Source organism: Apus apus, chromosome 1 (assembly GCF_020740795.1).
Source record: "Apus apus isolate bApuApu2 chromosome 1, bApuApu2.pri.cur, whole genome shotgun sequence".
Taxonomy (NCBI): Eukaryota; Metazoa; Chordata; class Aves; order Apodiformes; family Apodidae; genus Apus; species Apus apus.
Window position 1 is genome coordinate 72,583,162 of NC_067282.1, and position 22,707 is coordinate 72,605,868.

General features: G+C 40.5%; 1 protein-coding gene across 2 annotated transcripts in view; it reads right to left on the reverse strand.

Annotated features, from left to right (window-relative positions):
- Nucleotides 1-22,633, reverse strand: part of MAN1A2 (mannosidase alpha class 1A member 2) — a 149,689-nt gene extending 127,056 nt beyond the window's left edge. The window contains exon 1 of one of the 2 annotated variants that reach the window (XM_051608433.1): nt 21,775-22,633. In XM_051608433.1, coding sequence (XP_051464393.1) covers nt 21,775-22,085 — 311 coding nt within the window. In that variant the 5' untranslated portion in view covers nt 22,086-22,633. The remainder of the gene's footprint in view (nt 1-21,774) is intronic. The other variant, XM_051608434.1, reaches the window with a different exon arrangement.
- Between the last annotated feature and the right edge of the window lie 74 nt (nt 22,634-22,707).

The following is a 22,707-nucleotide window of genomic DNA, read 5'->3' on the forward strand; positions in this document are numbered from 1 at the left end:
AGTAGAAATTATTTCCAGCAATGGTTAGATTTGTGCATGGCATGAGAACTGCTCCTCAAACATCCTTCCATCCAGTTCCGTAAGTTTTCCTCATCATTGCACTTCCCCTTAACCTTTTTCATGTTTCTATTTCCTGCCTTCCTTTACTATTATTTTACCAACCTAGGCTCTGCTAGCTTGCTTTCCTGATCTTCTACAAAGTCAAGGCCACAACTGAACATCAGTTCTTCTCGCTTTCATCATTTAACTTATTTGGACTATGCTAGGGAGAAGAGAGAGATAACTCCCTGACACAGGCACTTTCCTTTAATTCTCAATACGCCTTCTTAAATTCCGCGTAGAATTCCTCCAAACAAAGCTTCCTTCCGCTTCTGTGCAATAAATAATGTCCCTAATTGATTTCCGTTGCAGCCAAATTTGGACCAAGAATCTGGGCCTTGAGCCACCTTCATCACTGCTCTCAAAAATGCTCATCACTATGATGGAAGCTCACAGATACTGTTTCAGATCTGCTTTCTTGTCTAAACCAAAACTTGAGTCTTTGACTTTTTTTTTGTAGATAGCTGGGTGTCACCTTCAAGTCAAATGAACTGTGATGTAAGTCTTAATCTTCCTCCCACAGCTTTTGTTCAGCAATGGAAACTTCTCCATTGCCCGAACTGCCATTTGTCTGGGCATTCTTCCCATTTCCTAGAACTTGACTACACCTAAATTTTTTGTAGTTTCTTTTTCCATATATTTTAAATGCAGTCTTTCTTAACCCACATAGTTACAAGACCTTCGAGCTTGACCTTGTGTTCACCCAGCAATTGTTAGGAAGACAATTTTATGTTGCCTTTCTGTATATTTTTTTTTCTGCAAAAAAACCATAATTCATTATATGTATTTTCCTAGGCACAAGATAAAGAAAACATTGTCACTTCTAGGTGTCCAATATGTTAAATTCACAGATTTCCATGGTGATCATTAAAGGCCATTGCTCGTTGTTACTCCTGTATCTGTCTCTACCCAAATGTTTTCCTTTGTCTTGTAATTTAGGCAGGGCCTTTGGAAGCAGCTCCCGAATGAGGACAATCAAAACCCTGGGTGACTTTATTTAGAGAGAATTTTAAAAAAAACACAGATTGAATAGGCATACAGAACTCGCAGAAATGAGTGAAGAGTTGAATGAAGCACATCCCTTACGCATGAAGAGCAAGCCCTTCGCAAAAGCTAAAAAATCCCTCGCAAGGTTAGATACCCTCTATAAGATTTTGAAATGTAGCCAGAATCCTCATAAATCATCATAAGGCAATACATCCAATTAAATACTTCATTAAAAAAGGGCATTAACATACAAGAAATCTCCTATTTTCTTTCACAATAGCATTAGGGACAAAACATAACTTCCAGTTAAAAAAAAAAACCACCAAACAACAGTATAGATGTCACAAACACAGAACATGTATAACTTCTGAAGGAAAAAAAAAAATACATCCTTAAGGAATTGTGTGCTCCCTAAGTTATGAATATTAACATGAACAGAATTAGGAAAAAAAATTATCTTGACATTTTGACAAGTGTTGTGACCACTAGCACAGGCATTTTTTTCCTCACCTCTGTCTACAGCAGTCAAGTGATCCCAAGCATCAACACAAAAAGGAGGAGAACCTGAAGCTCAAGTTAATGGCTTTCTTGGGACCTGAAACCACTGTCATAGTTGGTACTGTCAGCTTAAGATTTATAAGTGAATAAAGGCAGATGTTTTCTACAAACATTCCACCAGTTGCATTCATTTTAGTGGCCAGTCATTTGTCAATGCTACGAAGGGTCACTAGAGACTGCAAGCAGTAGAAGCGTAAGCATTTTAAGCTTACATGAAATTTCTTACCTTTGTAGTTAGAGTATTAGCTGAGACAGATTTTCAGAAGAATCACATCAACTATTTCAGGATACTGGATGCATTTTTAAAGACAACAACAACAACAAATGCAATTTTCATTAGCGAGGAGCAAAGGAGAAATACAAATTACATGTAACGCTCTATTAAGTTTTCAACTACATATAAGCAAACTCAATTTTTAGTGTCCTGGTGCCATTCAGGTATGAAATCACTTTTTTAGGAAAAGAAATAGATGCATAAAGTACAACAATGTAGAGTTTTCAATCACTATAGATCTATCAGACTTCTCATTTAGACTCTTTCTGCTTATATAGTGTAAAAGAACACAATTAGATTTGCCTCAAGCCACTAACATATAATCAAAAGCAGGCATTATTTCAGAATTTTTGCTGATTAAAGAAACTTCATTTAACAGCTGCAGCTAATTACTTCTGTGCAGAATATTAAGCTCCTGCAGAACAAGGTCTTAAATCTGACTGTCAAAGCACTTACAACGCTAATACAGTGGAAAAAATATTTTTTTAGGAATCAATCTTGCTTCTAAAAAAGGACACCGAAAAACCTAAGTCTTACTAAAAGTTTATGAAATTTAAACTCTCTTCATGATTTATCAAAAAACCTGAATAGAAGAATGTTGCAACCTATCCAGTGTTGAAAGGATTTTAAATTGCTTCCTGTCTCCCAGTACCATACTGACGAGCATCAAATTTTCCTTTCCAGCAAGTACCCCACTGAGTCAGGTTTGTTTTTTTTTTTAAGTAATAAAGATGGAAGAACTTTACAAGAAGCAGAAGTGGAAAATACATATAGACGACAAGAAAAAGAAATAGAAAAGGAAATCAGTATTGAACAAGATAACTGGGTAGAATAAAAATTTATAAATTAGCAAGATAGAAAGAACAAACACTTGGAAACAAAGAGGTTATATTGATGCAGGATTCAACAGCACCAAAAACTAGCAGAATAATTTTAATTCAAAACTGCAGGCGCCTACTACAATTAATTATTATAAATATCAGAATTTTCTACTATAAACCACTCTATGTAGCTGGAAATATTGCTGTTATGAAAGTTTTTATGTATACAGCAACAGCAATATCTTGCATGCTGTATTATTTATTGATACAAGAGACAGTTTGATCAAGACAGAAAAAAACCATCGTCTTGTGATACTGAGAAAGCAACTACACAAAACTGGGTTCTCATACAGAGCATCATCTCTGCTTCCTATTTAAGAAGGAATCTCTGCTTCCTATTTAAGAAGGAATCTTTACAAATAAGCACATTTACATCTAGGAAAAAGTAGTCCTGCTAACAATGATGGCCCAGATCAGATACTGAAGCATATGCTCATGTAGAAATAAAAGGAACCAGAGCACTCCCATTACACAGCATCAAGCTTTTAAATATTACTTTATGTCTAGTCTATTATTACTGCCAAAAGCTAAGTTTCCAACAGGGAAAAAAAACCAAAACCAAACAAACAAAAAAACCCCAAAGAGACAAACCCAACAACAGAAGCCAAGAATGAAAGCAAAAGTGGTGCATTCCATGAATTGGCATAGATCACAAAAACTACTGCGGAGTCTGAAGCATCACTGTATTTTCCATATAGCTCATCTTTCTCAGATGTCATCATGCTACAGTCTTTAGAAAAGTTGTTTCTTTTTCCTTATTTTATACAAATTTTTACACTAATTTTTCACAATGATAAATGCAAACCTGCTTTGATGGCAACTTCTCCCTGAAAAATCACGGTCCTACTTAAGTTTCACAATATTAAAAAGAATCCTAAAATTAGTCAGACTTACATGGCTAATTTTAGATTAAAAAAATATATTCAAACACCTGAAAACCAAGAGGATTACAAGTGTCCACTAGACCTTACTTCTCACTCCATGTCATTCTTGTGTGGGGGCTCCAGAACTGGAAACAATAATGCAGGTGGGGTCTCATAAGAGCAGAGCAGAGGGGGAGAATCACCTCCTTTGACTGGCTGGCCACAATTCTTTTATTGCAGTCCAGGTCACAGTTGGCTTTCAGGGCTGCAAGTGCACATTGCTGGCCCATGTTTAGCTTCTCATCTACCAGCAGCCCTAAGTTCTTCTCCTCAGGGCTGTTTTCAGTCCATTCTCCATACAACCCGTATTTGTGCTTGGGATTGCCCCGACCAAGGTGCGGGACTTTGCACTTGGCCTTGCTGACGAAAGACAATTGCTGTATAGAATTATGTTTGGGAGCAGTGGGATGTGTTTTAAAGAAACCAAGAAGCAGCTATCACTAAAAATTATGACAAAGATTTTAACATCCCAGTATTTCAAAATTATATGATTGGAGCTTTACATCCAGAAGAGACTCTAACATTTGAGCTAATTCAGGATGACAGCCTCCTGCTATCAGTTACTGTGTAGGTCGACACAGAGGAAGAGAAAACTACCTTGACAGGGTTTCACACATAGCTTGCAGCAGAAAGAAAAAAAAAAAGAAAAAAAAAGAAGAAAAAGATTCTCCAGCTGCAGTTTCACATTATATATAAGGTGATTAACACCTGGCTACTGCCAAGTGAAAGGTCCCACTCAACCATGCACCAGCTCCAGCATTGTCAGTGGGTGGTAAACTGATCAATGGTCTAACACTATTAGATTTAACATTAGTAGACTTATCTGGGGGCTTGGTAGTGCACTTCTGGCCATTGGTTTGTCATGAGGTTTTTTGCATGGAGTTAGCTCGCTGAATGAGCTGATGGTGGGTGTCAGATGAGAGCCAAAGCTAACAGTGGTTAAGAAAGAAGAGCAATCTTCCCTCTATGGATGAGTCCATACAGCTTTCCCTTAACAGAGCCTGCCAGAGACTGATGTGTAAATTGTAGCTTTAAGGTGACTGGTATAAAAAGAAATTAACTTTAGGACTTTGAGGCAAACAGTCAAAACCAGCAGTAACAGGACCAAGGATCTGCTGGAAACTGAGGACTACTGGATAAAGTTATGGTGAGGTAAACAAACTGACTGGAAAACCCACACAACACCTAGAGCAGAGGTCACCAATGCAAGCACAAGCCATGGCAAGTTAAGCTTGGGGAAGTTCTGACAACCTGAGAAGGAACCCAACTTCCAGACAGATGACACTGTCTTCACTGAACACCTGAGGTAGAGAAGCCACATGTGTGGACTAGTAAGAGAATAGCCCTGCATGAGTAAGAGTTACCCAACATTAGCATGCATCCTCTCCCTCTTCTGATCACCAGCTAGTTAGTTCACAGTAACACAGCTTTACATAATAAAGGATATTACAACTTTACATGCCTTGTGCTCATCATCATCTCTCTGTGAGTAATTCTTTAAGTTTCAGGGCTTTCGTTGCTCTACAAAAACAAGCTTGCCTATTCCTTATGCTGGTACTCAGGAGATCAGGCAGCCAGCCAGTGGTGAGCTGAGCCAGCTGAAAAATCACTGATCATTTCAGGCCAATTCAGGTCTCCTAACTGGCTAGCTACCCAAACACCACTGTTGGGGTAAGGATATAGGCAAGATTAAATGCTGGGGGCATAAAGAAATAGGACATGAGCTTCAAGTGTTACAGACCTGCATGTTCAGGGATGTTAAATTAAAACTCAACCTATAAGGAGGCTTCCTGCACACAAACTTATATGGCCATTAACCCTACCCATTCCCACCTCAGCTGTATGGTTTCCTCTCCTCCAGTTTATCCCAACAATATTGCTTCTTCCATCAGGTAAGAGCCACTCTACCATCCTAAATGTACTAAGCATTAGCATACTAATACTAAGCATGATCTTGCATCAAATGTCTCCTCTGCCCACTGCCACTCTGAGGAGTCTTTCATATCTTGATCAACCAATGCCCACCTCTTCTTATGACACAGACAACACTGATCTTTTTCTACTTCAGGAAAGGGGGAGGAAACCAGAGGGCACTATTTCAAAGTCATGCCACCCCCTTTTGTTCTGCTTCACGTGCAATTCCCATCTCCAGCTTTCAAACAAATAAATTAATTGCTGCTCCTTCCCACCAAGGCCCTCCAGATTCCTGTTCCTAATCAGGTACTTCCTTCCCTTTTCCCATCTCTAAACTGGAAAAATGAGAATTATATTAACTGAAGCAGCATCTTATTCCTGCTGCCTGTGTTCAAAATGGGTACCACAGTTAACTATGGTAGCTCCCTCCTACACAAGTCTTCCCAGCAGCCTGATTTTCAGCAGTAAACCCCAAGACTCTCACCAACTGAAGAAAAACAGCTGGAGAAAGTCAGCAACTTAAAGGAACAGCTGTGATAAGAGTATGGTCTTAGTCTAAAAATTCTCAATTGTTCAAATGTAAAATAAGTTGACAGCTAGCAAATACACACATGAAGAAAGAAAGGCTATTGCAAAAGCAAAGTAGAAAATAGTGCATAGTGTAGACTGAGAGATGGCAAGCTTTCAGGTAAGCAGATGGTACTAGACTTCTCTGCATGGGAAACCCTCTGGCAGGTTCTACAGAGCTCTAAGGAAGTGACTACCCTCACGCAGATGTTCTGTCAACACAAACTGCCACATTTCCATAATGCTATTTTACTCACCCAGCCAGAGTTGCTTTCCACATTCAGGAAGCAACAGTGCTTTAAACATCCTATGCGAAGTTCACACATACTGGTCAGATACATCCTCCTCCACCTGTAACTGTTACCATATAGTTACATAGTATATTGATACCTGCACATCAATGAATTTAAAATCAGAATAGTAGTCACCCTGCATAGTGCCACAAGCCATACACTAAAATGTTGTATGGCAAAGAGCTCCAAGAGGAAGAAGAGGGGAAACCCTGGGATCTACCTACATGAGACTGGTACAAGCTCTTCATTACAGGGGAACACCACTACTAGGGATGTGCAGCTTAATCCATATGCATATACACCGATTCCTCTTGACTTGCTCCTCTCACCACTAGGAACTAGTTGGGCACAACTCTCCTGACTAATCCAGCACCAGTCCTAAGCAAGTAGTCTTGCTGGGCATGGGAACAGCACTTGATTAGTCTGAAAGACACAGGATTGTCAGGATCATGGCAATCACCAGCACTCCTTTTCCTCTATGTGGCAGTTTAAAATAGTAGTCCTGCTTCACAGAAACTGCAACAATTATACGGCAACAAGAGAAAAAAAAAATACTAACTTGAACTCTGTCTCAGAATATCATTTGCTTTCAGAAGGCATTTTGTGACATGTCATGAGAAAAACCCCAACAGGATAGGAGCTGCAGGCAATGCTCTGTTGTTAAATACCATCCTTATTTATTTTGAAGCAGAAAAACACCAAATATATATAATACCTATTATATACTGTGATTCAAAAGGATTTCATGTAAGAGGACAGACTGGAGTAGTTCTACTTTTACAGTAATATTGGATTAAAATGGAAATACTCTATAAAAGCTCTTCTTCCATATGGCATCTCTGGGACTGGTTAGAAGCAAAGCTTTTCACTTCTCTGCTTGGCAAATCAGACAAAACAGTAAGTAAAGACGGAGCCATGAAATACCTGGAAATCATGACATACAGTTTTGCTCTGTGGAGAAGTGCAGATTTGACTGTATCTCATTACTCCTGAAGTTCTTCAACGTTGTCATTAAAGCAGAGGATGAAAGGCAATGGTGTGACAAATTATTTAACCTTACAGGTCCTTTCAGTAACTTTCCACAATAAAATAATCCACCCTGCTAATAAACTACACAACTTTTACTCAAGAGATGGCTAATTGCATGTTGTGTTTTGTTGGGTTTTTTTCCCCTTTTAGAAAAGGCCCAAAAAGCAACACTGTATCAGGAACTCCCCACTTAAAAAAACATAATGCAAGGCTCACACTGCTTAGTACATTTATGAAAATGGAAAGCAGGTTTTTTTGCATGTCAGAGGGAATCTAGTCACCATCACAGAATCACAGAAAGACTGAGGTGGGAAGGGACCTCTAGAGGTTGTCTGGTCAAGCAGGGCTACCTAAAGCTAGCTGCCCATGATCGTGTCCAGACAGCTTCTGAGTATCTTCAAGGATGTAGATATCATTACCATAAACTACGCAGCAGAATTTCCTCACACATGAATAAACTGCAGAGCATGAGTGATAAGCTTCACTCTGAAAAAGACACCTTCCCAACTGCACGGTTTTCTGTGTAAACCGTATTGTTGACAGCCAACTAGGTTCGTAAAATCTAGCATGTAGTTTAAAGAATGACTGACCCATAAACAAGGTAAGGATGTTAGCATCGCTACAGTAAATGTAACAGAAGGCAAAAAGAGTATAAAGGAGGTAATTGTGATGATTAAACTACTCTTACACACTACAATTAAGTCAGTTAAAGATGACTTGGCATCCTTCAGGAACTGCTAAGCAGATCTTTGTCAGTATTCATTTGCAATAAAAACATTGTCAGTGAAAGAAGTGAAACCAAATACAACAAATGTGCAATGTTTCAGTCTCACATCTAAAACTCTAGTATAGTAGTACAACTAGTACATACATCTAGAACTATCATGGATGCTTTTCAAGAACTTATGATAAAATTAACTGATTAAACTAAAGCAAGGAAATGTTGATTAATAGCTGTAAGTCCAATTTCCAGTATCAGTGACACACTCTAATTTTAAAATGTTTTACAGACTACATACAGGCTTTAGATAGATACAGCAGATGAGCTGGACACAAACTACTCGACATGACCAAGACAGAAAACACACAGAAGTACTGTAGCACAGAACATGCATCTAAAGCAACAGAAAAACTAGGGAAAGAAAATGTCTCAGCAGTTTTATCTTTGAATTGTCTTCATCAATAGAATCTCAGACAGCGTTATCAATAGTACACGGTACACACTGCGTTATCTTCTGTTAATTTGCTTAATACAATCACATACACATCCAGCATATAAAGTAAAATTTCTTCCTTCTCCACCACCATCACAGTCAACTTTATGAATTCCTAGTAGCCAAAATGAAGTTCATGGACAGTCGTAGTCTATATGCATGATCCCTGTAAGATTAAATTAAAATCTGTCTCATCAGCTCAGGCGATTATGGCAACTTCCTTACCTCTTTCATGAAAAAAATAAATAAATAGGTAATTTCCCTAACAATACTGTACACTACAGAAGAGTACCTAACTAAGAGATTATCCTAAAACTGGGTAATATTGTTGATTTAATTAATGGAAGCTCTGGAACTAGAAATAGCACATAACTCTCTCCTTCACTGGCTGTAGGCAATTAAAATATTCCTGGGTTGTGTTTTTTTTGGTTTGGTTTGGTTTTTGTGGGGTTTGTTTGTTTTTGTTTTGTGTTTTTTTTTGTTTGCTTGCTTTTTTTGTTGTTGTTTGTTTTTTTCTTTTAAGAAGTTCAGACCCTAAAGCTTCAAACATATTGGTCCAGAGTAAACAAGCATGGAGTCCCAAGATCACCATGCCAAGAGATTCAACTCCTGATGACTAAGTCCAGTGTGAGCTTGGGCTCAACACTACCAAAAACAAACTGGTATTTCATGAGAGATTACTCTCATGGCTTTAGAGCACAAGAGGTACGAAAAACAGTGAAACTGCTGAGACACTAGCTTCATTTTAGAGAAAAATATTGACTCAAAATGGTACAAAGCCAAGAAAAAAGATGGGAGTTGGAATATGCTGACTCAGCAAAATCAAGGCTCAGCCCACTCAAATGAGGCAGGTATTTTCCTACCTTATACCTTCTAGGCCAGCAGGGACTCATAGGAACGCCTATCCATGGCAATTTTATAGACAAAGACTATTTCTGAAGATTAAATCTGTGGTAAAAGGTTGTATCCTGCAGCCACTGTCATGCATGAAAGTTAATGTTGGAGTTGGAAGTTCTTTCCAATCCTGAAGCAAAGATGCAGCATAATCAAGTACTCAGACTAAGAAACAGAACCTTAACTCCCTCCCCTATGAACTTATCACCTTCAGCCATGAGCAGTTTGGATTCCAGAAAGAAGGGATGGGAGATTAAATAAAAACCACAAAGCATGGTATTTAAGATGGCTGTCAAAGCCTAATGTAGCCTCCCTCCTAGAGGATTTATTAAACCTTATGGAGGCTTTTATTTACTATTGCTTCTCAGAGGTTAAACTTCAATCATTCTGAATGGTTTAAAAGATGACACAATATTAGCCCCCTGTCACCACCACATGTTTTGGGACCACGCCTTTATGGGAAAAAGATTGGAGAAAAGGATATCTGTGATCAGAAGAACAGCGTGACATAAAGAAACATAAGAAAAGCTCTGGGTTACACTTCCACCTAACTCTTCCCCTCCTTCCCTCCCCTACCAGCATTCCCAGCTTCACACAGCAGAGGAGATGGTGATGCTGCTTCAGATGTCATGGACTGCTATTAGATGTTGTGGACAGCTATTGGATAGCACTTGCCACATTCACAGCCCTGTTTAATTTCAACTGTTGAGCATTGAACCGAAGAACTGTAGGGGTCAGATTGCTGAAAGTGACCAATTCTATAAAAAGGAGAGCAAAAGCAGAAACTGAAAATAAAATATAAAACCGAAACTATCTGCTACAAATGCTTTTTAACAGTTTGATGTACATATAAAGCTTTCTGAACCTCAAAAGGCACTCTATTTTAAGAGTTACTGAACCCACCTGAAAGCTGGTAAGGCAAGGTTATGGCTGATGCAGTTTAAGGCAGTTAAGGCAACTTGGACGAATTCTATTTACAGTCTACACAGGCTCCAGAATTTTCTCTCATTAATAGAAGTCAGCCAGAAAAATGAAATTTAAGTCTTGCATTTCAGGAATATTTTTATTTCTTTATGCTTCCACATATTTTCCAGTTAGAGAACACTAAAAATATTACATAGTTTGCTTTTTTCCTCAAAATTCCATACTATGAACCCACGAAAGTTCAAGACAAACTTGCAAGGCAATAAAAAACAAACAGTAAGTAAAACTTACTCAAAAATTAGACACCACTTCAGAGTTTTGGTTGGTTGTTGGTTTGTTTACTTGTTACTGTATGAAAGGAAGCTCCAGAGATAACTTCCTTGGTTTTTTTTACTCTGAAACTCAATTAAACTTAAAATTTTTCCAGGATCACCATCAACAAATTCTAGAGTACAAAAAATTCTGAATTAAAAAATACCTTACTAGACTAAATAATAATCTTCTGCTGGGGATTGATCAGGTGACTTGCATCAGTATCTGAACCTCCCAGACCAAAGAAAGGTGGCATTTTCTTTGCAGTGCCTTAAGCTCCTCCTGCAAGGGTTCCTGCAGGTTACATTACCACTTCAGACATCACATATTTCATTGAGCATAATGATTCAGGCATCTTGCCAAATTGACACGAATATGTCAAGCCTCATTTTTCTTTGTAATAGCAGTAGATTGGATGATCTAGTCCCACAGTAGTGTGACAGCCAGATGCTGTTCTGAGCAAATTATGTCTAAAGAGGGGAGAGTGGGTGTCAAGAAAATCACTATGCATAAACTGCAATACATCTGAACCAAATTAGTGCTCATGTGATTTATTGAAACCAAAGTAAACATATAAAAACCTACAGATCTATAAAAACTTCAGCAAACCAACAATCTGGGGTCCATATGTAGTTTAAGCGTTAGTAACAATCTCAAAAATTCTGTAGTTTCACAAAGACACAGGAATAAAATCATCATCAGGCATCTGACTTTGAGTCCACTAACTGCTCCCATCACCTACTCTGGCCAGCAAGCAGCTATCAAATGTTGCAGTGTCAACACAGGACCAGCTGAAATTCAGACAAAGATTCCAGGTTGATGGAATGATGGGGTGATGGATTGTTTAAATTTGGTTTTGGGTCAGCATTTTTTTGGTGGGGTTTGATGTTTGGTTTTTTAAGAACTTCCTTTAATTACCAGTACAACTTCTAATTATTCCAAATCATTCTGTTAAGCAACAGCACTACAAAAAAAAAAAAATGCAACAAGGTTATAACATAACTGCTTTGTGAAAACTGCCACTGGAATATCAGTCACCTCACCAGCCATTTGTTTTAAAGTTTCACAGGTAATATTGAAATGACAGCAGTGACAATTGATAACCCACTTCACAGAGCAGTTTATAGATATCACATATATAGATACCTTGGTATCCTTCCATCAACATTGGTTCCTCAAGATCATTAAGTTTCCAGACAAGATACGAGACTCCACAAAAAAATTCTCAGTTATCAGGGTGACAGTTACTGCAGTGCAGGTAAGTTCTCTTCCATCATCTGAGATAAGAATTAGTAATTAATTTAACACACAAACAGGCAAAATATTCATAATGTATGAACTGTACATTACACTGATCTGGACCAACTTAACAAGTATATCAATTTATAGATCGACTTGACTGGTTTTAAGTGCCTAAACGAGTACTTTTAACAGTTCAGATTAACAACTGGTTAAAATAGAGCAATGTGCTAGATACAGTATTAAAACTGAATTCTAAGAACTGTTTAATTCTTAGCAATATTTCTTTTTTATTTTCCTGCTTACTGGAGAATGGCTCTTTCAAAGACTCATTGATACTTTAATTGCCATGGATTCTACTGTCTTTAGATGGAATTAGTTACAAAAAAAAGAAATTTGAATTCCTTGTATTAAACATTGCCTTTGTAACATCAGAACTCCGTGATGCAGAAAAGACCAATTAACCCCCTGTAGTATTTTCTTCTGCAGAACACTGTGCCTTGCAACTTGGAATTCAACACATGCATAACTTCATAATTTGAAGAACACTTTCCACTCAAATAGAAACCAACAACAGCAGAACAGATGCCTTTACGAGAGTAAGGATGTGTGATTATAGCACTGGGAAAACAGACACATGGTTGCATCATCTGCAATTAAGTGTAGAATTAAACAGTCTTCAGTGTTTCCAAGATAAACCAGATTAACAAGAGATTTAAAAGGTCACTAGAAACATGATTCTTAGTCAAACTAGTTCACACTATCATTTTTTCAGGATTGAATTTTCTCTTTCTTTACCGGGGCGGGGGGGGGGGAAGAAGAGGAGGTGGGAGGTAGAATACTTCATCTTACCTGGGAACAGAACTCCCTTCTTCTATAAGAAGCATCTTTCCCACTACTTCTGCCATCTCAAATAAGCCCAGAGAGTAGCAGGTGTTTTTTCAAGCTTTGTTTTTTAAAGCATAGAGCAAATTCGATTTCACAAAGTAAGGAAAACAAGCAAGAAGTTTGCAGTCCAGAAAGTCAACTCTGCATTACAATTTTTTATATACACTATAGAAATGATGCAAAAACTGATACTCTAACTTGCATAGGAAAAATAGTAAATAGCATTCAAAATACAATAAATTCATAAAGATAGCAAAGTATCCAGAAAAAACTGCAGAGAAAACAGCACATGTTGTAAGCTGCTCTTGCTATCCAACAAACCTGAACCACGCGTACAACTGAGCCCAGTGTATTCAGCGTATCCAGCCAGATATTCAGAGCAAGAATAGAATAATATAATAGAATCATAGAATCATTAATATTGGAAAGGACCTGGTAGATGTGATCCTCCCCTTCCCATGGAAGGATTTAAGGGCTACATTGCTCCCACAAACAAGATGTTTTTTCTTACCCTTTGTGAGCACATTCAGCCTGATCCAATAAAAAGTTAAACGGATTAGTGTGATTTAGTGCCGACGATCACCTGCTCTTAAGTGGCCTGACTGTACACTTCAGCAGTTAAAACATGTCAGCAACTCCCAGAAAAAAATTGTAACAAATTATTGAGAGGGAGAAACTACTTAAGCAGCTTGCCTGTGCAAACTTCAAATGCCTTGCTGGCCTACAAAGAGTACTAAGCCTCAGCTGAAATGAATGTCACCTTGGAAAAGTCTTCCAAGTTGCTAACCGCACACATTAAACATGAAAATTGACATTTCTGCACACTGGAGTTAATAGACACAAAGTAATTTCATTTAACAGCTTTTGCATCTTTATACAGCAAGATAATACTTTCATCATATGCAGTCCCTTAAAGCAGTAATTTTGCTCATGCCATGCTGATCAGATTACATAATTTCAAGCCAAAGAAAAGCTCCAACTTGCTTTCCCAAACAGAGTCAGAGAAAATAGCTACCTGTCCATTGTAAGCATTCATGGCAGCACTAGAGCAAGGAGTAGGGAAAGCATTTATAAAATCCTCCAGTGGTTTAAGAGGCGATTAATTAGTAAGAAATCATATAAAACATTAATGAAACAAATGCTGAATTACCAACGCATGGTAACCCAGTTCATGGATTTGCATTATAAGAACATTTGAAAAACTGAAGGCAGCAAGATGGAATAATAAATGTAATCCAATGTCTGGGCAAATAAATCTTGTAAGGAGCCAAACTAGAGTAGCACAGTATTTCATAGAATCACAGAATCATTTTAGATGGAAAAAACCCTTAAGATCAAGTCCAACCATTAACCCAACACTGCCAAGACCACCACTAAACCATGTCTGTAAGCACCACATCTACACATCTTTCAATACCTCCGAGGATGGTGACTCCACCACTTCCCTGGGCAACCTGTTCTAGTGCCTGACAACCCTTTTGGTGAAGAAATCTTTCCTAATATCCCATCCACACCTTCCCTGGCACAATTTGAGGCCATTTCCTTTTGTTCTATCACTTGTTATTTGGTAGGAGACACCAGCTCCCACCTCACTACACCCTCCTTTCAGGTAGTTGTAGAGAGCAACCCAGTTTCCCCTCAGACTTCATTTATTCAGGCTAAACAACCACAGTTCCCTCAGCCATTCCTTGCATCTCAGTGTCCTTTAGCTTTCTGCCCCAATCCTACCTATTCCTTGGCATCCCACAAAACCTGGCTCTTCCCTACCACAGCATTATTTTTCTCCAGTGATAGGTGAAGGACTGAGGACCTGTACTGTGGCTGGTTCAGAGCTGCACTCAAGCAGATTGACTAGCAGCAGATAAAATATCACAGATGACTCTTGGGCTCACAGTTGATTCTTCCTACAGCACTGGGAAAATTATCCCAGTTATTTTTTGAGACCTTCAAATACTAAAAAATATTTAATCTCTGGATCTTTGAGTGAATGAAGATACATACTTTGCTCCGTACAGGACACTAAATCAGATAATAACAGAAAGACAGAAGTAATTTATAGCCTACAAATTTCATGAGCAAATATACATTACAAGAACTTAGCAGTTCTTGAAGCTTCTTCCACTATTTCCCCTCTGTGAATAACTGTATTCACTCTCAATACAATAAGATGATAAAGTAAAATCTATCAGATGAATATGAAGACAAATAGCAGAAGTCATCTTGATCAAATAACAGGTAAATAACTACACTGTAAATGCAGATACTTCGGAAAAGTTATGACCATACAGGACATCTAGAGCCCTCAGACTTTTTATTTCAATGTTTGGAGCGTCAGGGGAAAGGTACTTATTTTTCCCCTTTCTTGGCCTCACTATCTTCTTGGCCTGTTGAATGCTCCTCTCCCCACAGTTAATTTGCACAGTTAATTTCAGAACTCTGAATTTTAGTACAGTGACAATCTAGTTACTGAATTAAGACACATTATAGCACTCACTTGAGCTTGCAACTCGAAATAAAGGGAAAAGAACAAATCACACAAGCGACATCTAAATACATACCCTGAAGCTCCCAATTTGTTAGCCTGAATAACTACTGTGAGAAATAGCTACCACCTATCAGATCAAACTTTCCTCAGCATTGAAAGTTGCAGTAATCAAAGTGTGGGACAGTGGGAAAAAAGCGCTGACCATGTTTTGGACTTTATGGGCTTCTTAGGAAAGGACCTAAGAAGAGAAGAAAGGCATTACAATTTTTTTCTCTTTGCCTCTCAGTTCAATGAAAACCAGTACATATACACACATGATGTCACCAAACTTGTAATTAGTTTCACATACATTTGCTTTAAGGAAGCAAAAACCCATAACTTAAAACTACCCGAGTAGGATCAAGATGTTTGTATTTACTACAGGAAATGGAGGATCAGAAGATGGGAGAACTCTTACAGTGCCATGTGCTCACAACTAGCTAGGTTGCTTACTATTGCCTACACTGCTACCATCATCAAGCAACTCACATTTATGCTAAAGTTCTTTGCAGATTTTAATCTACAAAACTCCAAATGAACCAAAGTGCTACTGCCTCCCACCCACTAGCTGGCAAAAATCCAACCAGCAGACTTTCTGCAGTTTTCCCACGCCTGATTGTTCTCCAGCATGTAGACAAAGTGTAGATCATGCAGAAAACCAACAAGGTGGGTTTGTTTTTAGTTTTGTTTGTTGTTTTTTTTCTAAGCTGGAAAGGATAAGAACTGGAAAACACCAGCTCTTGACTCCTCTCTTTCATAAGACAGGAAATACTTCAACAACCTGGAGCACAGCAAGATAACTTGAAGAAAGCAGCACTTTACATATGATGTAGGCTGTTTAGCAGATGGGAGGGGAGGAGGAAGGACATCTAGACAGATGGTCTAGAATTTGCATTTTGTAATTCGAAGATGAAAGCATTTCTCAGCCTACATCATAATATACTAATTTCAGCTGAACCTTAGAAATAATACAAGCGGGTACTGCTCCCACAGACCAGTACAACTAAAGAAGAAATTCAAATTGAGTTAAGGATGTAACGTGAGGACTCCAGAAGAAAGCAAGGGAAATCAAATTCCTGTAAATCTTCAAGTAACATCATTTCTCAAGCTTCTTTTCAAAATGGAATTGAGAATAGAGAAGGACATGTGACTACTAAAAACTCCAACTATTAAAAGTCTCCAGACAATGACGGGCAGTGCCCTTCCAATAGCTTCAACAGTGGGAAGACTGACACCAGAGAGTTACAACTTCTTCACCCTAGACAAGTTATTTCTGAGCTCTGACTTGGAATGCACTACTTCTGCACTCTTCAGCTCCACAGATGTCATCTGCATCTCCTGGGAGTTGCACCCTAAAACCCCTTCCTTCTAGATCAAGTACCTCAGCTTAAATTCTGAGACTGTGGAATGTGTGCTCTGAATCACAGAATGGTTTGGTTTGGAAGGGACCTTAAAGATCATCTAGATCCAATCTCCCCAGCATGGGCAGGGACACCTCCCACTAGATCAAGTTGCTCAAAGTCCCATCCAACCTGGCTTTGAACACTTCCAGGGATGGGGCATCCACAACTTCCCTGGGCAACCTCATCACCCTGACAGTCTCAGCCTCCTAATGTCTAATCTAAATCTCCCTCCCCTCTTCCGGTTTTAACACATTCGCCCTTGCCACCTCACTAGAAGCCTTTGTAAAAAGCCCCTCCCCAGCTTTCCTGTAGGGTGCTTCAGGTACTGGAAGGCCACTATAAGGTCTCCCCAGAGCCTTCTCTTCTCCAGGTTGAACAACCCCCAGCTCTCTCAGCCTGTCCTCAAGGTAAGGCTCAATTTCATGCAACAAAAAACAAGACAGCACAGGAGTCAGGGCCCAGGCCCTACAGTGGCTCCTCATTTTTCAGGGGAAAAAAATAGGCTTGCTGACTCACAACAGCAAATACTCTTAATTGCACTAATGAGCTATGCCTCAAGTAAAGGTGTGGAAGGAAGAGCAAAGAGTTGCATGCACTTTCATACTTGATGGCATGGCAGAAGATGATAGCAGACACTGATCCAACTGAGTAACAGAGGTGAAATTACCTCCTCAGACCACTTCTACTTTGACCATTTAAGCTGTATAGACCAGAGAATATAAAGGTATTCAGATGAAGCACAACGAGCCCTTTATGTTTCCTAAAAAAAAAAATAAAATAATGCAGGATTTAAAAGAAGAAATCAAGATTCAAAGCTCTTCTGAATTATTTTTGTTACTTTCACCTCCAAAAAGTAGAGATAACCATATGCTGAGCAACAGAAGAAAGAGCACTTTTAGACTACTACCATACAGTTGCTGACCCACAACTGGTAATACCAGACTACTAAGCTTATACCTTTGTATGACACAGTAGTCAATATTCCTTAGCTTCACAGAAACAAAATCAAAGGAATGATTTCTACTGATCTATACCTACTCCGGAGGCCAAGGTACCTGAGGTGATCCGTTGTATTACCAGCACCTGCTATCAATCTGTTGCCAGGACAAGTATTTTTTTGTTTGGGGCTTTGTTTTTTTTTAGCACAGGCAAGAATTTTCACTTGAAGTAATACATAGGAATTTAGCAGCTGAAGATACAGCTCTGTACATTCTGAAGGACTGAATTGTTCACATAACAGTAGTCCAAGTGCTGTTACAAAACGCCTTTGCAGCTTTGAGCTCACAGAATTACATTATTCCTTGCCTCTATGATGAATGTACTTTTACCACAGGAATGACCTTACCTTTTGTCAAGTAATACAAAGAGCAGCTGCTTGACACAACATTAAAAAAAGATAGTAAGTCAGCTCAGTTTTCATATTACAGATAACCTTATTTTTAAAATAATCTGATAAATCAAGGAGATTACAGGGCATCTGCATTCTCACTCATTTACTCTAGATGCCAAGAAACTGTAAGAACATTCTGTTTTGGTTCCAAACCTATCTTTCAGACATGGTACTGAAGAATAAAACACCTAGGATAGTAGTGAGAAACACCTAGCAGGTAGTGAGAAACACCTGAAATATTTTTGTGTGGCAGGGAAGATGCACAGATTTGGTAGGTGACAGTTACCCATAAAATAAACAAGTAAAAAGGACTATTAACAACCCATCCATATCCCAAAATATAAATTGCAGTTTTATTCCAGATTTTAACCATCTTCTGGCAAGAAAGTTGTTTTTCTTTGCATGATAGGCATGGATACCACAGTTCTTGAAAAAATACTTATGATCATCAGGAAAGGAGTAGGGTTCCCTACCACTTTCTGCCTGGAAGAGGAGAGGGAAGAGGAACAGGAGTAGTAAAAAAAGATAGGTTAATGGAAAATGTGAAGTTAATGTTGCCGAGGGTAACGGGTAACCACTGTAGCAAGAATAATAAAAACACTCAAGAATATCAAGGGGAGCCAGGGAAGGAGGTGGGAAAGCAATGCGAGGAATACAGAGAAGGTCCAGTGAGAACTATGGCTTGTACATCCAACACTAACGCATGGCTGCATAACAAACTTCTACCTACATCATTGCAATATTTTGCTAGAAGACATTAATAACCTCCAGTAGCCTGCTAAGCTCAACATTGAACGGGTGGTTGAAAATTAGCATTAAAATACTGTATCCCATGTACCACGGGAGCAGCACAACTATATGTTGCTCAATAGAGGTTCAACACCAGCACTCACAGAAGAAACACTTTTCCTCTAGTCATTAAATCAACACACCTGTCATTTCATGATTGAGTGCATACTTCATATGAATGACCTTTGATACATTTTCTTCCGAACTCCCACAACTCTTGGAAAGACAGCTTGTCAATTCATCACCACACTTCCCATCTCAGACTGCATCCTCCTTTGCATTACCAAGAGGTTATTTTCTCTCAATCTTTTGCACCATCCTTAGTGCTATCCAAAATACACTGCCTACAGACTACCTGACACTAAACATTGCTCCTCAATGGTATGCTGAACAGTTTTTTTTCATTCCAAACTGAGCTAACAAGCAATCTGGAATTCACTACTGAAGACCCACTACCTTCTCAAAACGTGGTTTGTCAAGGTCTCTGCAACCCAGAGGCAGAAACTCAGCAGTGAAAATGGCAGCAGGCATTTTCCTTTATGGAAAAAAATCACCCATTAGCTCCACCAAGCTGGCAAATAGCCTGTTGATAAGACAACGTGGTAATAAGCCAAAAAAAGTTTCCCCAAAAGCAAACACACAACCTGGCCTCACAATGCATATTGTGGCATTCCCACATGTCTCACAAGAAGGTTATGCAGGCAGGCTTTTTTTTTTTTTAATAGTTGAGGCAGGCTTTTTTAATAGTTGAAACATGCTTAGTGTAATCCAGTGGTTTGCAAGGCTAAAACAACAGAATAGATATTTGTGCTCAAATAACAACTCAAAAGACAGCCATAAAACAGCCCTGTCCATGACAGAGACAGTTTTAGGTAGGGAGCAGGTGGAGGTACACGCATTCATAACTTTTGGAGGAACCACAGGAGAGTCAAGTGATGACAGGACAACCACTTCATTTAAGAACAGATTCCAAACAAGAAAAATCCATTTAGCTCCAACAGTTGTAAGTTCCTGCTTAGCTACACGTCATAGACATAAGGAGAACTCACTTCGTATCGTTACTAAAGCTGTACCCTCAGTAATTAAAGAGGAAACATGAAAAGGACCCACGTAAGTAGGTTAATCGAGAGCACTGGTCCAGTATTACCAGCACCAACAAACTCCTTTTTCTACAGCCCATCTACTGGGCTACACAAGGTACAAAAGTCACAGCTGGAGTTTTGAAAATTTCTACTAACTCATTGTGTTTCATCTGTCTTCTATTTCAGAATTTGATTTTGACTACATGTACCAGTGACTGGAGAAGCTAAGAAATAAGATCACACACACAAAAAAAAAGACAGTGAAAGATGAGAACTTCTAAGGCAAAGTAGAGAGTGTCTAAACCTATGTTTTGTGCAGCATTTAACCACACCAGCAATTAACATCACAGGCAAAAGCAGTCCTTGTTAAATATTAAGCATCCATGTCCTTTTAGAGAGAAGGAGCTCATGATAAGTGGTCCAAGACATCCATAGCAAAAATGCCTTAAGGAAAAACACCATAGTATTCAGGTAGTCATAAAAATTCATAACAGATTAATTAAGAGAGACAATTATACTCTCTCCTTTTAATCTAGCACGAATAACCTTTAAATAATTTTTACATCATGTCAACAGGATATGTTTTAAACTGTTCTCAAAGGAACACTACCAGCCTAAGTAGCCTTTCTTTAAATTTCACCATATTACTAACTTGAGTCTTAAAGAGCATATACTTTAGCACCTGTCATCATCACATTTTACACATCTTTGACAGTGAAGACAGCACAGTCAGCTTCACTATAATCCAAACACTAGAGTAGGATTTAAGCAACTAATTTATGTTAGAAAGTGAATATACTGTAAAGCCCTCATTTAAGTTTTTCAGCCTCGGTTTTGAAGGCTTAACTTCACGTGACCCAGTCTCGAAGACTGTACCACACAAAGCTTTAGGTAGACCAAAAAAGCTATCAACAGTGTGGCATTTACCCTTGTTAACTCTTAACTTCTATTTTATCTCTAATTTCTTTACACTAGCAAACACAATTAAGGAAACTTAGCCACCGGCATCTCCAACTGTCTGGAAGAACACTGTAACAAGTAACTGCCTTTTCTGGCCCTTACAATCATGCCATCTCTATTGGTTCTGCGTCCTGCACATCACATGCCGACAGCCTCTGGGTCACAGCATGAAGTCTTTGTCAGATCAAAGTTCTTGCTACACTATTCAGCAAGAAGCAGCTGTTTTGAGTAAGCACATAAAACCTTTGGGGAAAGATGCAGTTTTTTAGTCACACTGTCTCCACAAATGCTGTAGCTTAACCCCTTTTTTTCCAAGACGGAGCCAGGGAATTGGCTAGGGAGAGAAAAACAAATCGCTCTGGCGTAGAGCTGGTATTTATCCTCCCAGCCCTGGCTAGCCGGAAGGCTGAACTCACACTGGAAAAGAAAACATGGAGCCACAGCAACCTATGGCAGCTGGAAGACACAAGCCTTACGCTCCCAAGTTGATCAACGTTGGGAAGACGTGGGGGAGAGGAGCGACAGCAGCACGGCAAGGACCTGCTCTAAGGGACCTCCCTTCTGCCCGCTCCTGCTCCCAGGGGGCCCCGCCGGCCGCAGCAGCGGCTCAGCGCCCAGGCAGGCACCTACCTGTGCCGGTGCTCGTCGTGCCCTTGCCCGTGGATGAGGAAGCCGCCGCCGAGGTTCTTGCCCCCTTTGCTGGTGTCCACATGAGGAATGAGCACATCCTCCAAGCCCAGGTCAAAGCGCTTGTGCTTCGAGGAGTCGGGGAGGAAGAAGAACGCCCCGAAGCACAGGGTGATGAAGGCACTAAGAATAAGGAGCAGGATAAATTTTTCGGAGAGTCTCAAGGTAGCCCTGTGGTGCGGGAAGGCGGAGGCCCCCAGGTTCAGGGGGGGCAGCCTCCGCCCGGAGAGCGGCAGCAGGGCGGGAGTGGTCATCCTTCCGCTAGCGACCACCCGGCGGGGCACGGCTCATCCCCTCAGCCCCTGCGGAGGGCGGCCCTGGCGGGGCGGGCCCGCTTCGGCTCGGCCGCCTCCCGGCTGGGCGCAGGGGCTGGGGGCAGCTTCACCATCCTCCCCGCGGGCACCGGGCCGCGTCCCCCCTCGCCCGCCGAACCTCCGCGCGGGGGAGAGGAGGGCGAGGGGGGGGGGGGGGGTCGGGCCGCCTCAAAGGCCCCCGCCCCCCCGGGGGCTCGGGCCGCCTCGCTACCTGCGCGGCCCCCTCCCTCGCCCCGGCGCCAGCAGGGCCCGAGCGGGCGGGCTCCGCTCAGCGCCGCTCCCTAAGCTCCGCGGCCGCTCGGCTGCGGGACCCGGCCGGCAGCGGCGAGCCAGCCGCGCCGGGCTGCGGGGGGGGCCGGCCTGGCACTCGGCGTCCCTCCGCCCGCGTCCCTTTGGCCGGGCCGGCCAGAGGTTCATCCCCCCCCGCGCCGCCCCGCTGCCAACGGCGGAGGGCGCCGGTAACGGCCACCGCGCTCCCACTCCGGACCCTCTCGCCGCCCCGACGGCGCCTGCGCGGCGGGGACGGGCAGCGCAGGCGCGGCGGGGAAAGCGAGGTGGTGAG